The 16,351-nt window shown below is 43.2% G+C and overlaps 1 protein-coding gene across 2 annotated transcripts in view; it reads left to right on the top strand.

Moving 5' to 3' along the window:
- The first annotated feature begins 651 nt into the window (after positions 1-651).
- The window catches only part of kif5ab (kinesin family member 5A, b), a 57,074-nt gene continuing 41,374 nt past the window's right edge, over positions 652-16,351 (top strand). For both annotated transcript variants that reach the window (XM_035632601.2, XM_035632602.2), the window contains exons 1-2: positions 652-1,177; positions 15,591-15,678. In XM_035632601.2, coding sequence (XP_035488494.2) covers positions 1,049-1,177; positions 15,591-15,678 — 217 coding nt within the window. In that variant the 5' untranslated portion in view covers positions 652-1,048. The remainder of the gene's footprint in view (positions 1,178-15,590; positions 15,679-16,351) is intronic.

Below are 16,351 nucleotides of genomic sequence, written 5' to 3' on the forward strand. Positions count from 1 at the left end.
TCTACATGGTCTAATTGTAACAGAGTGGCCACACGGTGGCGCTAAAGGCACGAGCAAACAACTCAGTCAATGGGCCAAAGATGGGTGATTAATAAGATGATTCACTCTGTTAAAAATATTCAATTTATCTTAGATACATTTGACAGTTTCATGAAAGTCAAGTCACACCTTTGTAATCACTTTTGCAGGTTCTCTAACTTTACAGCAGTGCAGAACTACAGGACAGATATATTAATATAATAAATTTAAATAAAATGGAGACTTTGGTTCCCACATGACTATATCCAGTCATGCAAAACAGCATCTCCATGGCGACTAGTCTGGTGCAGACCTAAAAAAAACCCACACACACAAAAAAAAAAACAAGAAAGATGCTCTAATCAACTCTCACAACTACTGGCAACATCTCACCAGGTGCTGGCATTTCAGCTTTTTCTTTTGCAAGTTGGTTAATCTTTGGAGGTCAAAGACATTTTAATTATGGTAGTCGGAATAAAAGGCAGAGTCGGAGCTCCTCTCCCCGCTCCTCGGTCCTCCTGCTCCAGTGGTGCTGATGAGAGAGAGGATTTGAGTTTACCACGCCCCGCCCCCATTGAGAGAGCGGGGATGACACTGAAGGGAGGCATGCTTCCGAGCAGTCTGCAGCCTATCCAGACGCTGCCGGCCGAGCCAGTGTGGACTGTATACTCCACGTTTACAACTCTGCATTTGTTCTCCACCGCTCCGCTGTACCCGAGTTTGGTCCAAGGGGAATTTTGAACGAGAAGCACTCTCAAACGCGGTGTCTTTTTGTGTCAGTTGTAGGCTCCATGTCTACAGTCAATTTGCCTGTGGTCTCTGCCAAAACTCGTAGTAGTCCATTCTTCCAAATGCCTCGCCTGCCAGTCTCGCTTTGCATGTGGGCATAGCCGATTGTTCCAGCCTGCGTCCCGGTGGTTTACGGGAAGGAAAAAAAAACCTGCACAGGGATTTTTAAAAACAAATCATTTATAAATTCATCTTTCTATTTTGGACGCGCGTCTACTGTGGGGTTTTTTTTTTTGTCACAATGGCTGATGCCAATGCAGAGTGCAACATCAGGGTGTTGTGTCGATTTCGTCCACTGAACAAGTCCGAAATTATCCGCGGAGATAAGTTCATCCCAATATTTCCAGGAGAAGACACTGTCATCCTCGGGGTAAGTTATTTCTAACCATCCGCTCTTTCTTTTTTTTTGTCACCTGTCCATGCAGTGCATGCTCGTTAACGCTTGGGGTAACACTTCTCATTTCGCGCACACACATTAAGAATACTGTCCAGACAGGACTGGAGGGCTTAAATGACAAGGATCCAACTAAGTATAGCGCCCAATCAATATTCTGATCAGCACGCTGCATCATTCAGGTGTGTGCCTCTGCCACTGAGAGGCACCGAGGCTTCCCAAAATCTGTCATTGGGGCTCAACCAAGCCTTGCAGGAGAAAAGGGTTTGCCAAGATGAAACATGATGAACAGGCGTCCGTGTCACGTTTTTAGATGATTTGCCAGCAACATTTCCATTTTAATCTGAAATTATTCCCAAAATGAATAAATTCCATAATCCACAGTTTTGCCATGATTAGCCCCCCCACACACACACCAAAAAACTCACCAGCCTCTGAAAATATGTGCCTTTAATTTTTTTCTTCTGTGGTACTGATCTGCTGGTTTATGGTGATTTTCCTGTCTCAGAAAATTAACAAATGACATCGTTGATGGTTCTAACAGACGGCCTTAAACGCACCAGTGCATTTTCAAGTGCTGCAGATCTAACAAGAGTAATATGCTCTATGGGTTATTTCTCTCCAGTAAATGCATTTTGGCTTCGCCTCAGCTCGAAGTGAAAAGCAGCTGACGATTACTGTCACTGCTTTGGAGCAGCTGCGAAAATGATCCAACCTATAAAATGTTTATCAGCTGGATGAATATACACACCAACGGCTGAGGTTAACAGGTTGATAGAGATCCTCTCATCAGTGACATTTTAACACAATGACTGGCCTGCAGGAGGAAGATTAGAACCCATTGATTCAAATGTTAGCGTTGTTTAGATTTAAAGCATATTCGGGCCAAGGCTAATGCACACACACACACCGCTGCATACACATATACTGAAATTGTAATTCATGCTTGTACAGAAACATGTACAATTTCAGTATATGTGTATGCAGCGGTGTTTGTGTGTGCCCCTGTCATAAACACACTCATTCACACACATTCACACATGCATGCACACACACACACACACACACACACACACACACACACACACACATAGAGAGAGAGAGAGAGGGAGAGAGAGAAGAAAAATCCACACCCATTTGGCCTGGGGGGTGACTTCAAGTGATGATAAAGATGGCAGGAAAATCCCTACCGGTGTCACACATGCACACGCACACACACCACACACACACACACACACACACACACAAAGACACACATTGAAATGCAAGACATTGCTGGGGTGCCTGTCTTGTATATCCCGGCTGTATTACACTTCCACAAACAGATTGAATTCTTATTACCACATTACTTTGATGCTCTTTGAGGATGGCAGGTTGGCATTACAACAGCTTGAAATGAATGAATGATTCTCGCAGCAATCTTGGCGACTGTGTTTACTGTAAATGTAATCTGGGTGTTTTTTTTACTTGAAGACAGCAGATTAATTAAAAAAACACTAAAATTATGATAGATTTTAGAAGTCAACTGAGACAGTTTTAACATTAACAGAAAATCTTAAATCACTTTCTCAAATCATTTATTTCACATCACCTCTGTTTCATTCAGAGCATTATGTCTCATGCAGGGAATGCACGCTTCATATTGGCCTACAGATGATGAGAGTTTGAAGCTGTGTGGAAATGAAGTGTAATAATAGTTCCCATTTCGGGGAGCTGTGATCTGTCACTAATACAAGAAAACATAAACACTGCACCGCTGTTGTTCCCTTCCAACACTTGTATGGCAGCAGGAGCCTTCAAAACTGATAATGTCTGGAGACAAATATGTGCAGCCCTGTGCATACATATCCAGTCATGCACTAATTGCACCACGGTTTCCTTCTATTCAGATGAATGTAATCATAAAAGCCTGTGCACAGTTTCATCTTTGTGAACGTAATTACATTGGAGGCCTGTAGGACGTGATCAGCTTGTAGGTGTGCAAAAGAAGGTCTCCCGACAGCCGATATGCTGCGTCCCGTCAGTTTGGATCATGACCTAAAAGATCAGGCTGCTGCGACCCTGTAGAAACAACAACAAGTCCTCACTTTCTGACCGTTGATAAAAACAATTTGGACCTGGGCAGCGCTGATGGCCCCACATTTGTCTGCTGGAGGAAGGCTACTTCTCCTTCAGAACTTGTTAACTGACAGAGGCAAGGATTTGTGTTGGTTGAGTGATGGTGCGGCTGCACCTGGGCGGTGGGCAGGAGGAGACTTGGGAGAGATTGAAGATCGGGGGGGAAAATGGTGTTGATGTGTTCTGAATTAATAAAGGAACATATCTGGGACCTCAATAGATGTGTGAAGGCTGTCTGGAAACACGTGCAGTGTTTTCATTCCAGAGACAAAAACTGAAGACCCTGTGTCTGAATTTTGACAACTCAGACTTTCACTTGAAGTTTACACATTCTCTTAGATATAAACATTGAATCCTTGTAGGCATGAAATTAACAAGCACACTGCCACAATAAAAATGCCTGACAAAAAAACTTAAAAAAGAGATGAACAAAATGCTTAACTTGCCGTTTAAAGTCATGACTGTCCTATTGGTGCAACAATTTGCAATTGCAACACAATTGTAATGTAGTCTAACAAGGATTTCTTATAGCCATGTTAAACAATGTAATATTTGCTGAACTGTGACCATTGTCACCACAAATGGTAATCGCAGTAAAATGGTACATTGCCCTAACAGATATTTTGACGAGTTCATTTTTGACAGGCTGAAACGCAGTGCAACAGTAGCACAAATCATAGACATAAAAATTATAAACTAACTAAGAAACGTTAGTTTGTCTGCAAATGTGCTATAAGCTGCTGGTCATACCAGATGATGTGCTGTTGTTGCAGCAAAACCGGGTGTGTTAGTCAGCAGTATCAGTGGTGTGCATGTGGATGTATGGGGGATGTAGCGCAAGGTGTCGTGGAGTGAAAAATAAGCAAAGTCTAAACAAAAGCAATAGGTGCTGGCGCTGGCCGGGAAGAGGCTGCAGCACTGGAAGCTGGTGGTTTTATTTCCCACGGAGCACTGGGCCCAGGTGCTCCTGATCCGTTTTGGAGGTTTGCAATCAGCCACTGCATCCAGCTCCACCTCGCAGACAGCACAAGTAAGAGCCCGACTGACATCAGGATGGGCAGGGGCCGTCACAGTGAGAGAGTCGATTGCTGAGATTAAAATTACCGAGTTGGTAACTCGGGCACCAATTTGATTACAAAGGAAGTGTGACTATTTGACACACACCAGTGTCTTGAACTTGGGCCGACTTCACTGCGATTACAGAAGATCTCCTATGATCCCTCCGATTCACAGTAGCAGTGAGGAATCAGTGGCCTTCCTGGCGCTGCAGTGGAAGCGAAGAGCGACAAGCAGCAGCAGTGCAAACACGAGTAGCGAGCAGAAACCACCCAATCAACCCCAAAAAAACAGCAGTGCACATAATCTTTCATCATAAAAGAAGTAAAGCATTTGTGTCGGAAAGAAACAGGGGAACAGGAAACGCTTTTGCTGCACATCCTCATCCACAAGTGAGACACTCAGTTTTCTTCGCATCTCCTTGTTGTTTGACCTGTGCGACACAAAAACGAATGCATTTTTATCATCAGCACTTTGTTTCCCATTTCTTTTTCATTTTCTTCGTCTGACTTGATGGCCACCTGTGGAGCCCCGCAAGTGCTCTGTGGCTATGTGACAGTGATAACCCTACTCAGCCTGCACTGCGCCAGGGCATGGCCTTTTTGTTTGCCCCACTGTGGGGTGACACAGCTGTCTCTAGTATTCCACTGTCTGGAATAATGCGGTGTCACAGGGGCCAGATTGTCCCTCCTAATCTTCTGGCAGGCGAAAAAGGACTGCCACCATGAATCACGCTTTGAATTCAGTGAATAAATAAATGATCGCCACTGCCTCGGAGGCAGCGAGGTATGGAATACTCACCTTCTCGCTTCCAGGGCGATGACATATAGGTGCCATAAGAACTGTACACAGGCAGGGCTTATTAAGAATAGATTGAACACATATATGCATCATACCGATGGCAGCGTATGATCATAAGATATGAGCCAGGTGCCTGTATGAAATGACTGTATTTCAAACCTATGCTTGTTTGTTGTCATTTATTGTTGTTAGCCTGGAAGAGCTTTAAGAGCCTCACTAGTGCTGAAGAGGATAAACAGCATAATTTATTATCCTTTCTGTCCAAAATTAAATCATTTTATGCTTCGTTTGGCTGCCGTTGTTGCAAACCCTTGTGATTATTTTATTTTTTTTAGCTTGGGCTGTGATTAACTTAACTAAACACGAGTGAGTGTAAGTGAGCACGACACAACTTTTCAGCGAGCAAGAGTAAAGAGCTTACAATCTCCACAACTACTCTAAAGTGTCTCTTAAACTATAGGTCATTGTGTCAGTGGATGTTTGGGTCTCTTTTATCATTGGCCATTACTTTCCATGATTAGAGGTTAATTGTAATGAGCCGGCGTTCCAGAGCGAGGCCAGGCGGATTTAGTTTCAGACCAAAACGTGAAAACAAAAAAGCATATTATTCTTAAGATTAACATCAAACTGTCAGACTCAGCCTTGGGATATGAGTGAGTGAGTGTGTGTGTGTGTGTGTGTGTGTGTGTGTGTATGTGTATATGCTGAGTGGCTGTGTTGACTGTACTTGATAAAACTCATTACATCAAGTCCCTAACCTCTACATTGACCTCCCTGTCATTGTCGTAAATAACGGTTTGATTATTTTTTTGGTTGAGCCCTGAAGTGAAGAGGTTCAACCTGTTTGCGATGAAATGGGCCCCCTCCGCCGACGCCAGTGAACCCATTTGAAATGTGCACATTAAAGAAGTATTGATTCTCTATTTTCTGCCCACCATTTACTATTCTATGGATTACCTTTCTCTGGCTGCCGTTCCCCTGCGCGCTTACAAGTCTTCTATAGAATCTCTCTGTGGCATTAAAGGTTGCTCTACTCACAAGCTGGGAATATACACCTTGTTTACATTTTTAGGAAGAATGGAGGATTAGAACGGGCTTTTCAAAAGGCTTCGCTCCCTCCACAAAACGGCACATTAATTCCCCCCCTGAGATTTATTAATATGAGCTCATATTCTGTGCTATTGTTGCAGAAAAGGGGTATGTAAAACTGTGGGAAAAATGAACCCATCATTCATCAGCGGCCACTTAGTTTCTAAGATGTCTGTCTGATTTATGTTTGGGGCCGCGGCGAATTCTCCTATCGTGCAGCTATAGGGTTGAGAGATCACCCTCTATTCTTCTCACACTCCTTTTTCTGATTGAGGAAAACAGGAGCGGAAAACAGCTGCCTTGGGAACAAATTGTTGACAGTGCATGTCGGGGCGCCGCGTAAAGTCATCTACCTGTGATCTGTTTCTCCTCAAGGACATTTCTTTTGCGATGACTATAACTGTCTGCAAACCAAACCGGATCGGAAATGGAGGTCCCGTGCACTCTTTGGTGCTCTAATTGTATCACTGCCGTGCTCATACCCTATCCAATTAGCCGGTGTAATGGGATTGCTGTGTAGGGTCAAGATCTGCACTCATTTCTCCAGTTAGAAGGCCCCATCTGAGCTCTTCCTCAACACAAGCTTCACTGTATTTTTCTCTGTCTGGCTCTATTTCATGGTGTAATGATTCTGCCGCTCACGTGCTCATGACTCAGCAGTGTGAGTAGAATCGCAGTCTCATCTGTCATCTCATTAGGGTTCACATGAGGATTAGTGTGTTTCATTGTTTGTCAAGTGGGGGAGGCTCCTGTCAATCAGGTGTCTGAATATCAGCGGATCCAGTGATGTTGGTGAGGTTTTACTTCATGTCAAACTGCCTGTGCGATGTGAGTTTCCACAAAATGATTGTTTTTTCTTTATTCAAGAGGAAAATTGTAACTTTTCGAGAACCTAATCTACCATTAGTCCATATCAGGGTGGGCTGCCAGTGCTGCCTCTAAATATTTTCCCCAAATATTAGTATTATACTGACCAATTTAGTCAGCAGCCACACTCAACAGCATAAGGTGCCAGTTCCTTCGGCTCATCTTTATTTCCACTCGGCTCATCTTTCTTTTCACTCAGCGTGCATGTGTGCCAGGGTTAGATAAGCCCATGCCAGTTCGTCAATATTTTTCCTGCCCATTTCTCTCCCTTTATGATAGAAGTGGCCTGTAAACTACCAGGCTTTTTGCTCCGTGGAGCGTCAATGGAGCATTCTCTCCTCATTAGCCATGGACCCTGCCCAGGATGCTGCCAGGGCCTCATGTCTGCTGTGGGCATCTGTGGGCGGTACATGGTAACCAACCGCACATGTTCACACACGTGTGTGTGTGTGTGTGTGTGTGTGTGTGTGCAAATGCCAAGACCCCTGAGCAGTTGGTGCTGTGTTAGCCTGGACCAGGAAGGAAATCCCAAGCAGATCAAAAGAGTATCCCCGCTCTTCTGCATGCCCAAAGAAGGAATCACAGTTCAGTTGATCGAATTGACACCTGAGAACACTGACATCCATTCGAGGTTGCTGCCCCTCCACCCTCTTTTCTCAGAGGAGCCATGCTTTCAAGCACATCCTCCTTCACTGCTTTGGATCTAGGTTAATATAATTTGCGCGGATTTTAGGATTTTATTCAAACTACATTATATAAGAGAGACTTGGAAAATCCTGGCAAACATCAGTTTCAAGATTTTTTAATCTTTCCTATAAAAAAATCGCTTCTTCACGCTGCAGCATCATTAAGCTGGTTCTGAGGCTCCCAGTAGGTAAATCGAAAATCACTCATTTTTTCTCTCTCTTTTAATCAATCTGTTCCTCCCTTTGAGTTTCTAATTAATTACATTTCATGCAAACTTTTCTTTTACTATCCAAATTACTTCTCTGCATACCTCTTTAGTTGCAGCTGAACTACAAACAGAATCCCCATAGCAATGTTTTTACAGTAAATTTTGTACTATTTCTTACAACTAATCCTTGGATTGCTTAATTTCCCAGTCAGTCATCCCCCTATAGCTTCTCTGGGTTCTCTGGTTTGCTGCCAAGGTATACAAGTTGATAGAAATACATTTCTACAGCCTTTTCCTTACCCTTTTTTATGGTCATTTATAGTTCATACATGCGGTCACGAACAGCTTACAGGCTTATAGTGGTGCGATGCATAGTGTGTGGATTAATGCATGTGTCCTCCTCTGGCGCTTTTGAGGATCAGTTACAGTTTCGTGACTCTGGATTCTCTGGATTTAGATTTAATTGGAACCGTGGAAGATCGAGTATCACACAAAATCTCCATTTCAAATTTGGCACAGAGCTCAAGATGTCTACATTTGGAGCATTACTTCTTGACTAAATTCAGGAGGCACTGTTTGGCTCACAGGTTCATGTACAAATTAGATTATTGGTAGAGTGATCGATGGCTCCGATAAGAGCCTCCCTCTCAAAAAGAGAGGGAATGCTTGAGGCATATTGTTACTTTCTTTTCATAAATGAAATATTTTTCACAAGAAACCATGCAGATTAAATTATATCTGTGATAAAATGATGCATTGCCTATTCCAACTAAGTGTTGATTGGATTACTCTACACATTCGCAGCTATATTATCACCAAGGCATGATGCTCTTTTAGGGTAGTGTAAGCTCGAAGCCTGAAAAATGAGATTATTTTCAACATTACATGCTAGATGTGTTTGGCTTTCTTCCCTGTTGTGCAGCAGCAATGCAGACAAAGCTGCTGTCAGAAGCAATCTTGTCTTCTCTGTGAATTAATTTTGACTGGATTTACTTTTACACTGAAAGCAGGTGGCTGTGGGCTGAAATGGAGATAACAACTGCGAATCCACAAGACCTCAGATATTTCTTATGACATTAAATATTCCCTTTGAGGGCGGCTAAGAGCTCGGCTCTCAGACTGTCCCTGGTTCTGATTGAAGCTCTTTGCTCCGGGCCGAGGTCGCTGCTCCCAAGTCATATTGGACAACACATTTCTTTCTCAGGGTGAATTTCTATTTTTGTAGAATTTCTATAAATCTATAACATGAATAACTGGAGGGGTGTGAAGGCTGGAGACCCAATCAAACGTGACATCGCAGGCAAGCACTGGAACAAACTGTCACTTGGATGATGAGGTGTCTTCGTCATCGCTTGACAAGTGTTTTCCATGTCCTCTTCTTATTATTTGCCGTCCTCTCCTTTATTCTCTCTTTGTCTATGCGGTATCTACATCGCCAGTCTATTTGAACTGGGTATCATTTTCCTTGTGCTTTGCTCTTCGAGGACGTTCTGGGCGTCTCCTGGGAATATATGTGTTCAGCTCTGTTCCACTCAGGCAAAAGAGGAGAGCTGGATTTTGCCACACTAGTGCTGATATATCAATAGTTACTTATTGGAAAATTAAGAAATAGTCCAAATAGCTTTCTTTTTTTTTACCAAGAGGGAGTTGAGAAGACTGATACTACTTCCATGTATAAATGATAAATATGAATCTAGGAACCAGTGAGTTTATCTTAAAGACTGGAAACATGGAGCTGGTTGTTTGGCCGCCTCACATTGACGACGAGACTCCAGGAAGTCACCGCGCCCATTCAAGAAAGATGTGCACACCAGTCAAATTACAATTCACCTATTCAACACATCAGTTTTTGTATGGATAAACAAACAAGGTATAATGTATTGACTGGTGTGCTTTTGGAGATGCTAGTTGTCATATGTTTTATTACGTTTGGACAGAGAAGCATTAAGATTTAATACCCAGCGGTAAAAGACAGGACGATTGAGCCGCTGAGGCAGTGGTGACTAGAGTGGTGTCCGTTTGCAGACACGAGACTAGAAGAATGTTTTTCACCGTGTTTATTGCCGTCTCTTCTCCACCTGTGTCTATTAGCTTTTATCCGTCTTTGTTTTCGTCGTCCTCAATTCAGTGGTGCACATGTGATTCCACATCTCCTGCTGCTCATTGAGAGGTTGACGTTGCTGCGGTTTTCTGGTGTGAAACCCGGTGAACAAAACCCAATATTCAATTCCCTCAGTTCTCCACTCCTCTTTTTCCCCCTCCACTCATCCTGCTAAATTATGCAGAGCATTTCACTTTGATGGGGGACTAATTGCTCCACTTCCATGCGTGGCTCTTTCATGAACAACTTGACACAGGATAATAAGTGAAAATATTAGATGAGCGTTAGCAATGTCATGTTTGGTGGGAAACCTTGGTTCCATAAGAGGGTGATTTAGTAAAAAGAAGAAATGCTGCGATAAAGTACAAGGTAGCCGGCAAGACAATTCAAGAAAATAAACCATCATCAATGGATCTGGGCATTAAATCTTCACTGTCGTATATCTGAGGCACTGAGAGCAGCTTTGCCCCCGAGGCACTGTGCCAGTCGACGCTGCTTAGGCTTGTCAGTGGAGTGAATTAGGAAATACAGTAATGTTTGGTAATATTGTGCGACTGGAGCTTTTGCACTCGTGAGGGGGGGGGGGGGGGGGTACTCTGTTGTCGAGAGAACCGCTAATGATGCTGTTATCTGGGGCTTGAAGCCTGATCAGCTTGACGGATGGAGCAGACACTGGCAGCCTGATCTCCCCTCGCCCTGTGCTTGTATGTGGAATTGTGTGTGCGTGAGGAGAGAGAGGAGAGTTGATGAGTTTGTGGGGGAGACTGACAGACCACGGCGCGATGGTAAGACAAAATATCCCTCCTCCTCCTCCCCCTCCCTCTCCATCAGTCGAGCTTGCACACGAGCACCAAACCACTGCAAACGAGCCATGGAGCAAAAAAAGTGAGCAGCTGCCTGCGAGTCTGAACGTCAGCCCACCAGTGTGACGGAGGAGGAGCAGCGCATGCCTAAATCTCCTCATCGCCTCATCCAACTCTGTCTTTCAAAACACTTAGCTGCATATCTCCTGGTCAGTGGGAGGGATGCTCCGGGAATTAAGAGTTGAAATTCCCTGAATGAGAGCTAGGTATTGTTCTTGCACCAAACTGAAGCCATTGGTCAATTCCCCAGACACTGACAACACTGGCTGTGTGAATGATGCCTGTCGCTGGCGGCACGGGTCTAAAGATGGCAGTTTATCGGTCCACCACTTTGGTGAATCTCAACGACTATTGGACAGATTAAGATTGAATTTTGTACAGATCACCAGGTCAAAATTGTAATCTTTCCAATACTTTGATGCATGACCAAATACCTAACGAAACAAATCTACCACAACGATAACGAACATCTCGACTGAGCTGTTGGCATTGCTGTAGATGCTTGATCATGTTCTAGAATCATATGCATTTTGGAGAAGGAATATTACGTTTTATTTAAGAAGACTCATTGGCAACTTCATGGCAAGTAATTGCTAAGACCTCTGGTAAGAAGAGGGATTCCTTTGGTCCCCAGGGTCTTAAATCCACCAGCAGACCCCATCTAAATTCAAAAGCTGCTGCTGCAAAACCCTCATCCCTCTCTTTTTTCATCTTCCTAAGCTTTTGTTAACTCATTCTCTTGCCTTCACTCAATTGTTTCTCTCATTAGGTGCTGTCCGCTTGCCTGACTTGTATTTCGTTCTCTTAGTCTCTACTTTTGATTCTATGAATGCTGACTATATGTCTTGATCTTTCTAATGTCATTACTTCTCCTCTGTGCTGCTCTCTCCTTGTATTGGATTTGTTCAGCTTGGTCTTTTGTTCCTCACCCACCACCTAGGTTTCTCACAGCTTCTGTTGATTATTGCGTTTTTTAATTCTCTCTTTCCTTCTCCCTCTCTCACCCCCTCTCTCTCTTACTCTCTTTCTCTCTCTCTGTCTCTCTCTCTCTCTCTCTCTCTCTCTCTCTCTCTCACTGCCGGCAAGCCACCGCCTCTTTGTCTCCTGGCAGACGGCGGCAGATTGCAGGCTGGACAGGGGATGTGGGTGTTTGACACACAAAGCTGAGGGCCATGAACATTTTCTGCATGCACAAACATAACTGTATATATTATTTGGACACATGCACAAGAACACACACACACACACACACACACACACACACACACATTACTCCCAGCATACATCAACTCGCGTTCACATAATTGAAAAAGACATTATTATAGACATTAAATTATGCAAACAGACAAACATGCGTTTCTATACCTGGCTGGACCAACATGCCTGACGGAGAGATGGACAGGCAGATACAGAGCTTACAGAATGCCAAGTACATTAATGTTATTATTATATGCATGCAGCACAAGAGCAGATTAATAGTGAAATGATGTAGCCAGCCGAACACATGATTAACAAAGGGCTGTTTTTCATCCAGCTTACATAACTGACTCATTTTATTAACCTCGATGAAGACCACAATAGCATCCCTTCTCTCTCTCTCTCTCTCTCTCTCTCTCTCTCTCTCTCTCTCTCACTCTCTATCTATCTATCTATCTATCCATCTATTATTTAGAGTGGTTTACATTTGTGTACAGTTGTGTAGCATAAAAATGGTTCACTGGGATCCGAGTCAGCCCCAATCAGTAGTGAAGGAGTACTCATTTGTACCAGCACTTTAAAAGAACAGCTTAATAGTTCAGCTCATTAAGAAATGGAAGAGAAATAAAAACAAAATTGAAGCTTGGATTCTGCCAAAATGTCTCCACCCAAACAAATTATTTCATGCAAAGCAAAAAACTGTCTAAAGTGGGCGGTCACCGTGGAAATGTTCCCACTCACGGTCTAACTGTACTCTGCAGTAATACAGCTGGATTTGTAGCTGCAGCTCATCAGTCTGGCAGAAATGACACGTCCTTCCCCTCCCCCTTAGAAAATAGGTTGGTACGGAAGCATCAAGTGCTAAGACAAAGACTTAAAAACATAAAGCATGTTTAATATATCACCTCATTATATTCTCACAATATTTAGTTATGAAAAGGCGAAAAAGATAACTGTTCTTCTGACAGTTGTTTTTTCAATAGTCTGCAGTTTCAGTGTACACTATAACATTTCTACATCTCATGTTCAACCTAAAAAAAGAAACTATTGTGCACAAATTTACATATAGATGCAAAGTCTTATGTTGAATGTGACATGGAAACAAATGTGCTGTTGACTGGAAAAGGAAACATACATTTTGAATTGCACTACTAAAACATCCATCCTTGAAAGTCTGGAGACGAGCTTATTATTCATGCCGCTGACAAATTTGTGTGCACAGGGATTTTGTGCCTTGCTTGTTGTTGACTGTGTCTTTTAAAAGGTTGAGAAGCAGTAGGGCCCATATGTAATACTTTTGGGGTGCAAGGGATCATTGGTGTATTTTGTCTAAGACTGGCAGTGCAGACAAACAGTTGAGAGCAACCTGACATGTTGCATGGCTTTTATGTAATGGACAGAAACACATGTGCTGACTAAAATGTCCTTCTTTATGGTAGATTACATAACAGTGAAAAGCATAAGCAGACCAACTGAAATAATAACATGCAATATGGTACACAGTGTGTTGCAGCGTTTCGTAGCAGCTCTCCCTTTCAGTTTTTTTTACCCTTGTTGAAACATTTTTAATTCTTAAATTTCTAATTATGTTTTGTCTTTTCTTTAATTTCCATGAGGGATTATTAAAGTTAATTTTGCTGTCATATTTCAAGCAATAATAATGTGCTACACCCACTGGAAAAGGATCTTTTCTTTACTTGTCGGGGCAGGAATAGAACGTGACACACGGAGCCTATAAGGATTTAATGCACTGCTTATGTAATGTGGCACATCCACTAACACTCACTATATACATCCCTCCGGCAAGCAAAGGATAGAATGTAAAACCGTTGGTTTGCGGGGCAACATAAAGCCTGTCTATTACACTGTACATGGACCCTTATTGTCAGTCATAAGATAAAATACTCCTTGAGAAATCTGCAGCCTTTGTGCACGCATGACAAAGACATGCATTTTTTATGGTGGGTTGTGCAGATGGTGAAGCAGTTTAGATAAAGACAAAATAAAGATGTAAAAATTGTTTGAGAAGAAAGATAAGAGTCAAATGCAGGACAACCTGTGTAGAAATGTTAAAATATCAAAGTCAGCACATACAGTACAGTATACCCTCGATGTTTAGAAATGTTGTGATGAAAACATGTGATTAAATGAAACTGTGAGTTCCTTACTCGTGGCCCAAGGTGTATTGCACAATTTCGCATACATTGTACAACGGACATTGTGAATGAATTTTGACCTGCAGTCAGGCTGGTGTATGACCAACTGCGCCCCTCTGCCTGGTTGACTGACTATCTAGGTTAACTGGCTTTTCAACAGAAAGAATGTAGCTGGCTAATTAATTGGCTGACTGGAAATCGGACCTGTTGTATGGCTGATCGCCAGTCAGCCGGTTGGTGGACTCGCTTGGTTCCATACTGACAAACAGTTTTTCCGGTTGACAGCCTCATGTGACCTGCTTCGGTCAAAAATACAGGCGCTTTTCTCTCTTTCTTGCTTTCTGGCCTCATGTGGTAGTTCTCTCGCTGTCTTCCTCACGTGCACACTTTGTTTTCAGGTCAAGCCCTGTGCATTTCCATTCCTCTGCTCTGCTTCTTCCACTCCATTTTCCTCTTCACTCCATCACTCTGAGTCTTCCAAGTGTTTTTAGTCTGCCTCCTAATGGCTTCACCTAAGATGTGATCTCCCTCTCCCCGTCTCTCTCTTGGGGTCACCCAGTTTTATGCCCGAGGTTTCATGCTGCACTGCGCTTATTCAAAACACCCTCTGTCTGTCAATAGCACAAAATACACTCTGCATACATTCTGTACGGCTCAAAGGGAGGCAGATGGGCCTCTCGAACTGATATATGAACTGCTATTCAGGCCTAATACACACAGATGGACACAGTATCTATAAAGCATGTGCAGCGTGCGTGCAGGAAATATTGATGTGGCACTTTTTTTTATAGTAGCAATATGGCTTTACATAATGTTTTAGCGATAAACATGATGAGTGAGTGAAGCCGCCCACTCCACCCTTCCTCTCTCTCTCTCTCTCTCTCTCTGTTACAGACACACACACATACACTTTTGTACTTCTATCGTAGTGGGGACACTCTTTGGTATAATGCATTCCCTAGCCCCTTACCCTAACCTTAACCATCGCATCTAAATGCCTAGCCCCAACCCCAACCCTAAAACCAAGTCTTAACCCTCAAACAGCCCTATCATATCTGTACACACACACACACACACGCGCGCACACACACTTTTGCTCTCCTACGCAAACTTCCCAGTGCGGATTTTACTGTCACAGTCACGGGGGGGAGGTTGAAGTGTTGAAAATAATCCAAAACAAATCACTGAATTTTCTGTGCTGTGTTGCTGATGCTGATGCTGACTGTGCTTGTGTTGACCTTCACAGGGGAAGTCGTACGTCTTCGACCAGGTGTTCCCCACGAACACGTCCCAGGAACAGGTCTACAACGCCTGTGCCAAGCAGATTGTCAGAGGTGAGTCACGCAGACAGCTCGACAGAAAAATGGAGCCAGAAGCTGATTCACCATATTTTTTGGGAACATCTTTTTACAGCAAGGAAAAAAACAATTTTCATGACACGATGTTGTCACACAACCAACAGATATTAGCACCAAAATGTATGGATGCACGCTCGTATCACAGCACGGCATGGTGGGAATGGCAAATTCGGAGGGCCGCAGATCACACGGAACCAATACCACGGAGAGTCAAATCTTCTTTCCTTCACACCTCCCTCGATTCCGCATCTCTCCGCATGTCTGCCTCCTATTTTCTCCGCCTGTTGAGTTTGCATTTTTTCAAACCACCTTCAAAGAGACTCCACTGAACCAGTTCTTGGGGGAACATGAAAAAGACATTGATTTGGTGGGCGAAATAACTCGCGTGAGATTACCACATTGGCCGAGAAGAAGTAGAACAGAAATGGCGTGATTAATCATGTGGCGCAGGGCAGGAAATAAAATAAATCACAGATAGGGAATTAACAATAGGAAAGAACGAGGTGTGAAGTCAGATTTCAAATGTGTCAGTTAGGGGTATTTGAGATGGAAAGCCAGAACAGTGAAAGCTGGTTGGGAGAGATAAATCCCTGTTTTTGTTTACTCACCTTTTTGTCTTGCTGGGTGTCTGTCTGATTCTCTCTTTTTG

This window comes from Scophthalmus maximus, chromosome 6 (genome assembly GCF_022379125.1).
Source record: "Scophthalmus maximus strain ysfricsl-2021 chromosome 6, ASM2237912v1, whole genome shotgun sequence".
NCBI lineage: Eukaryota > Metazoa > Chordata > Actinopteri > Pleuronectiformes > Scophthalmidae > Scophthalmus > Scophthalmus maximus.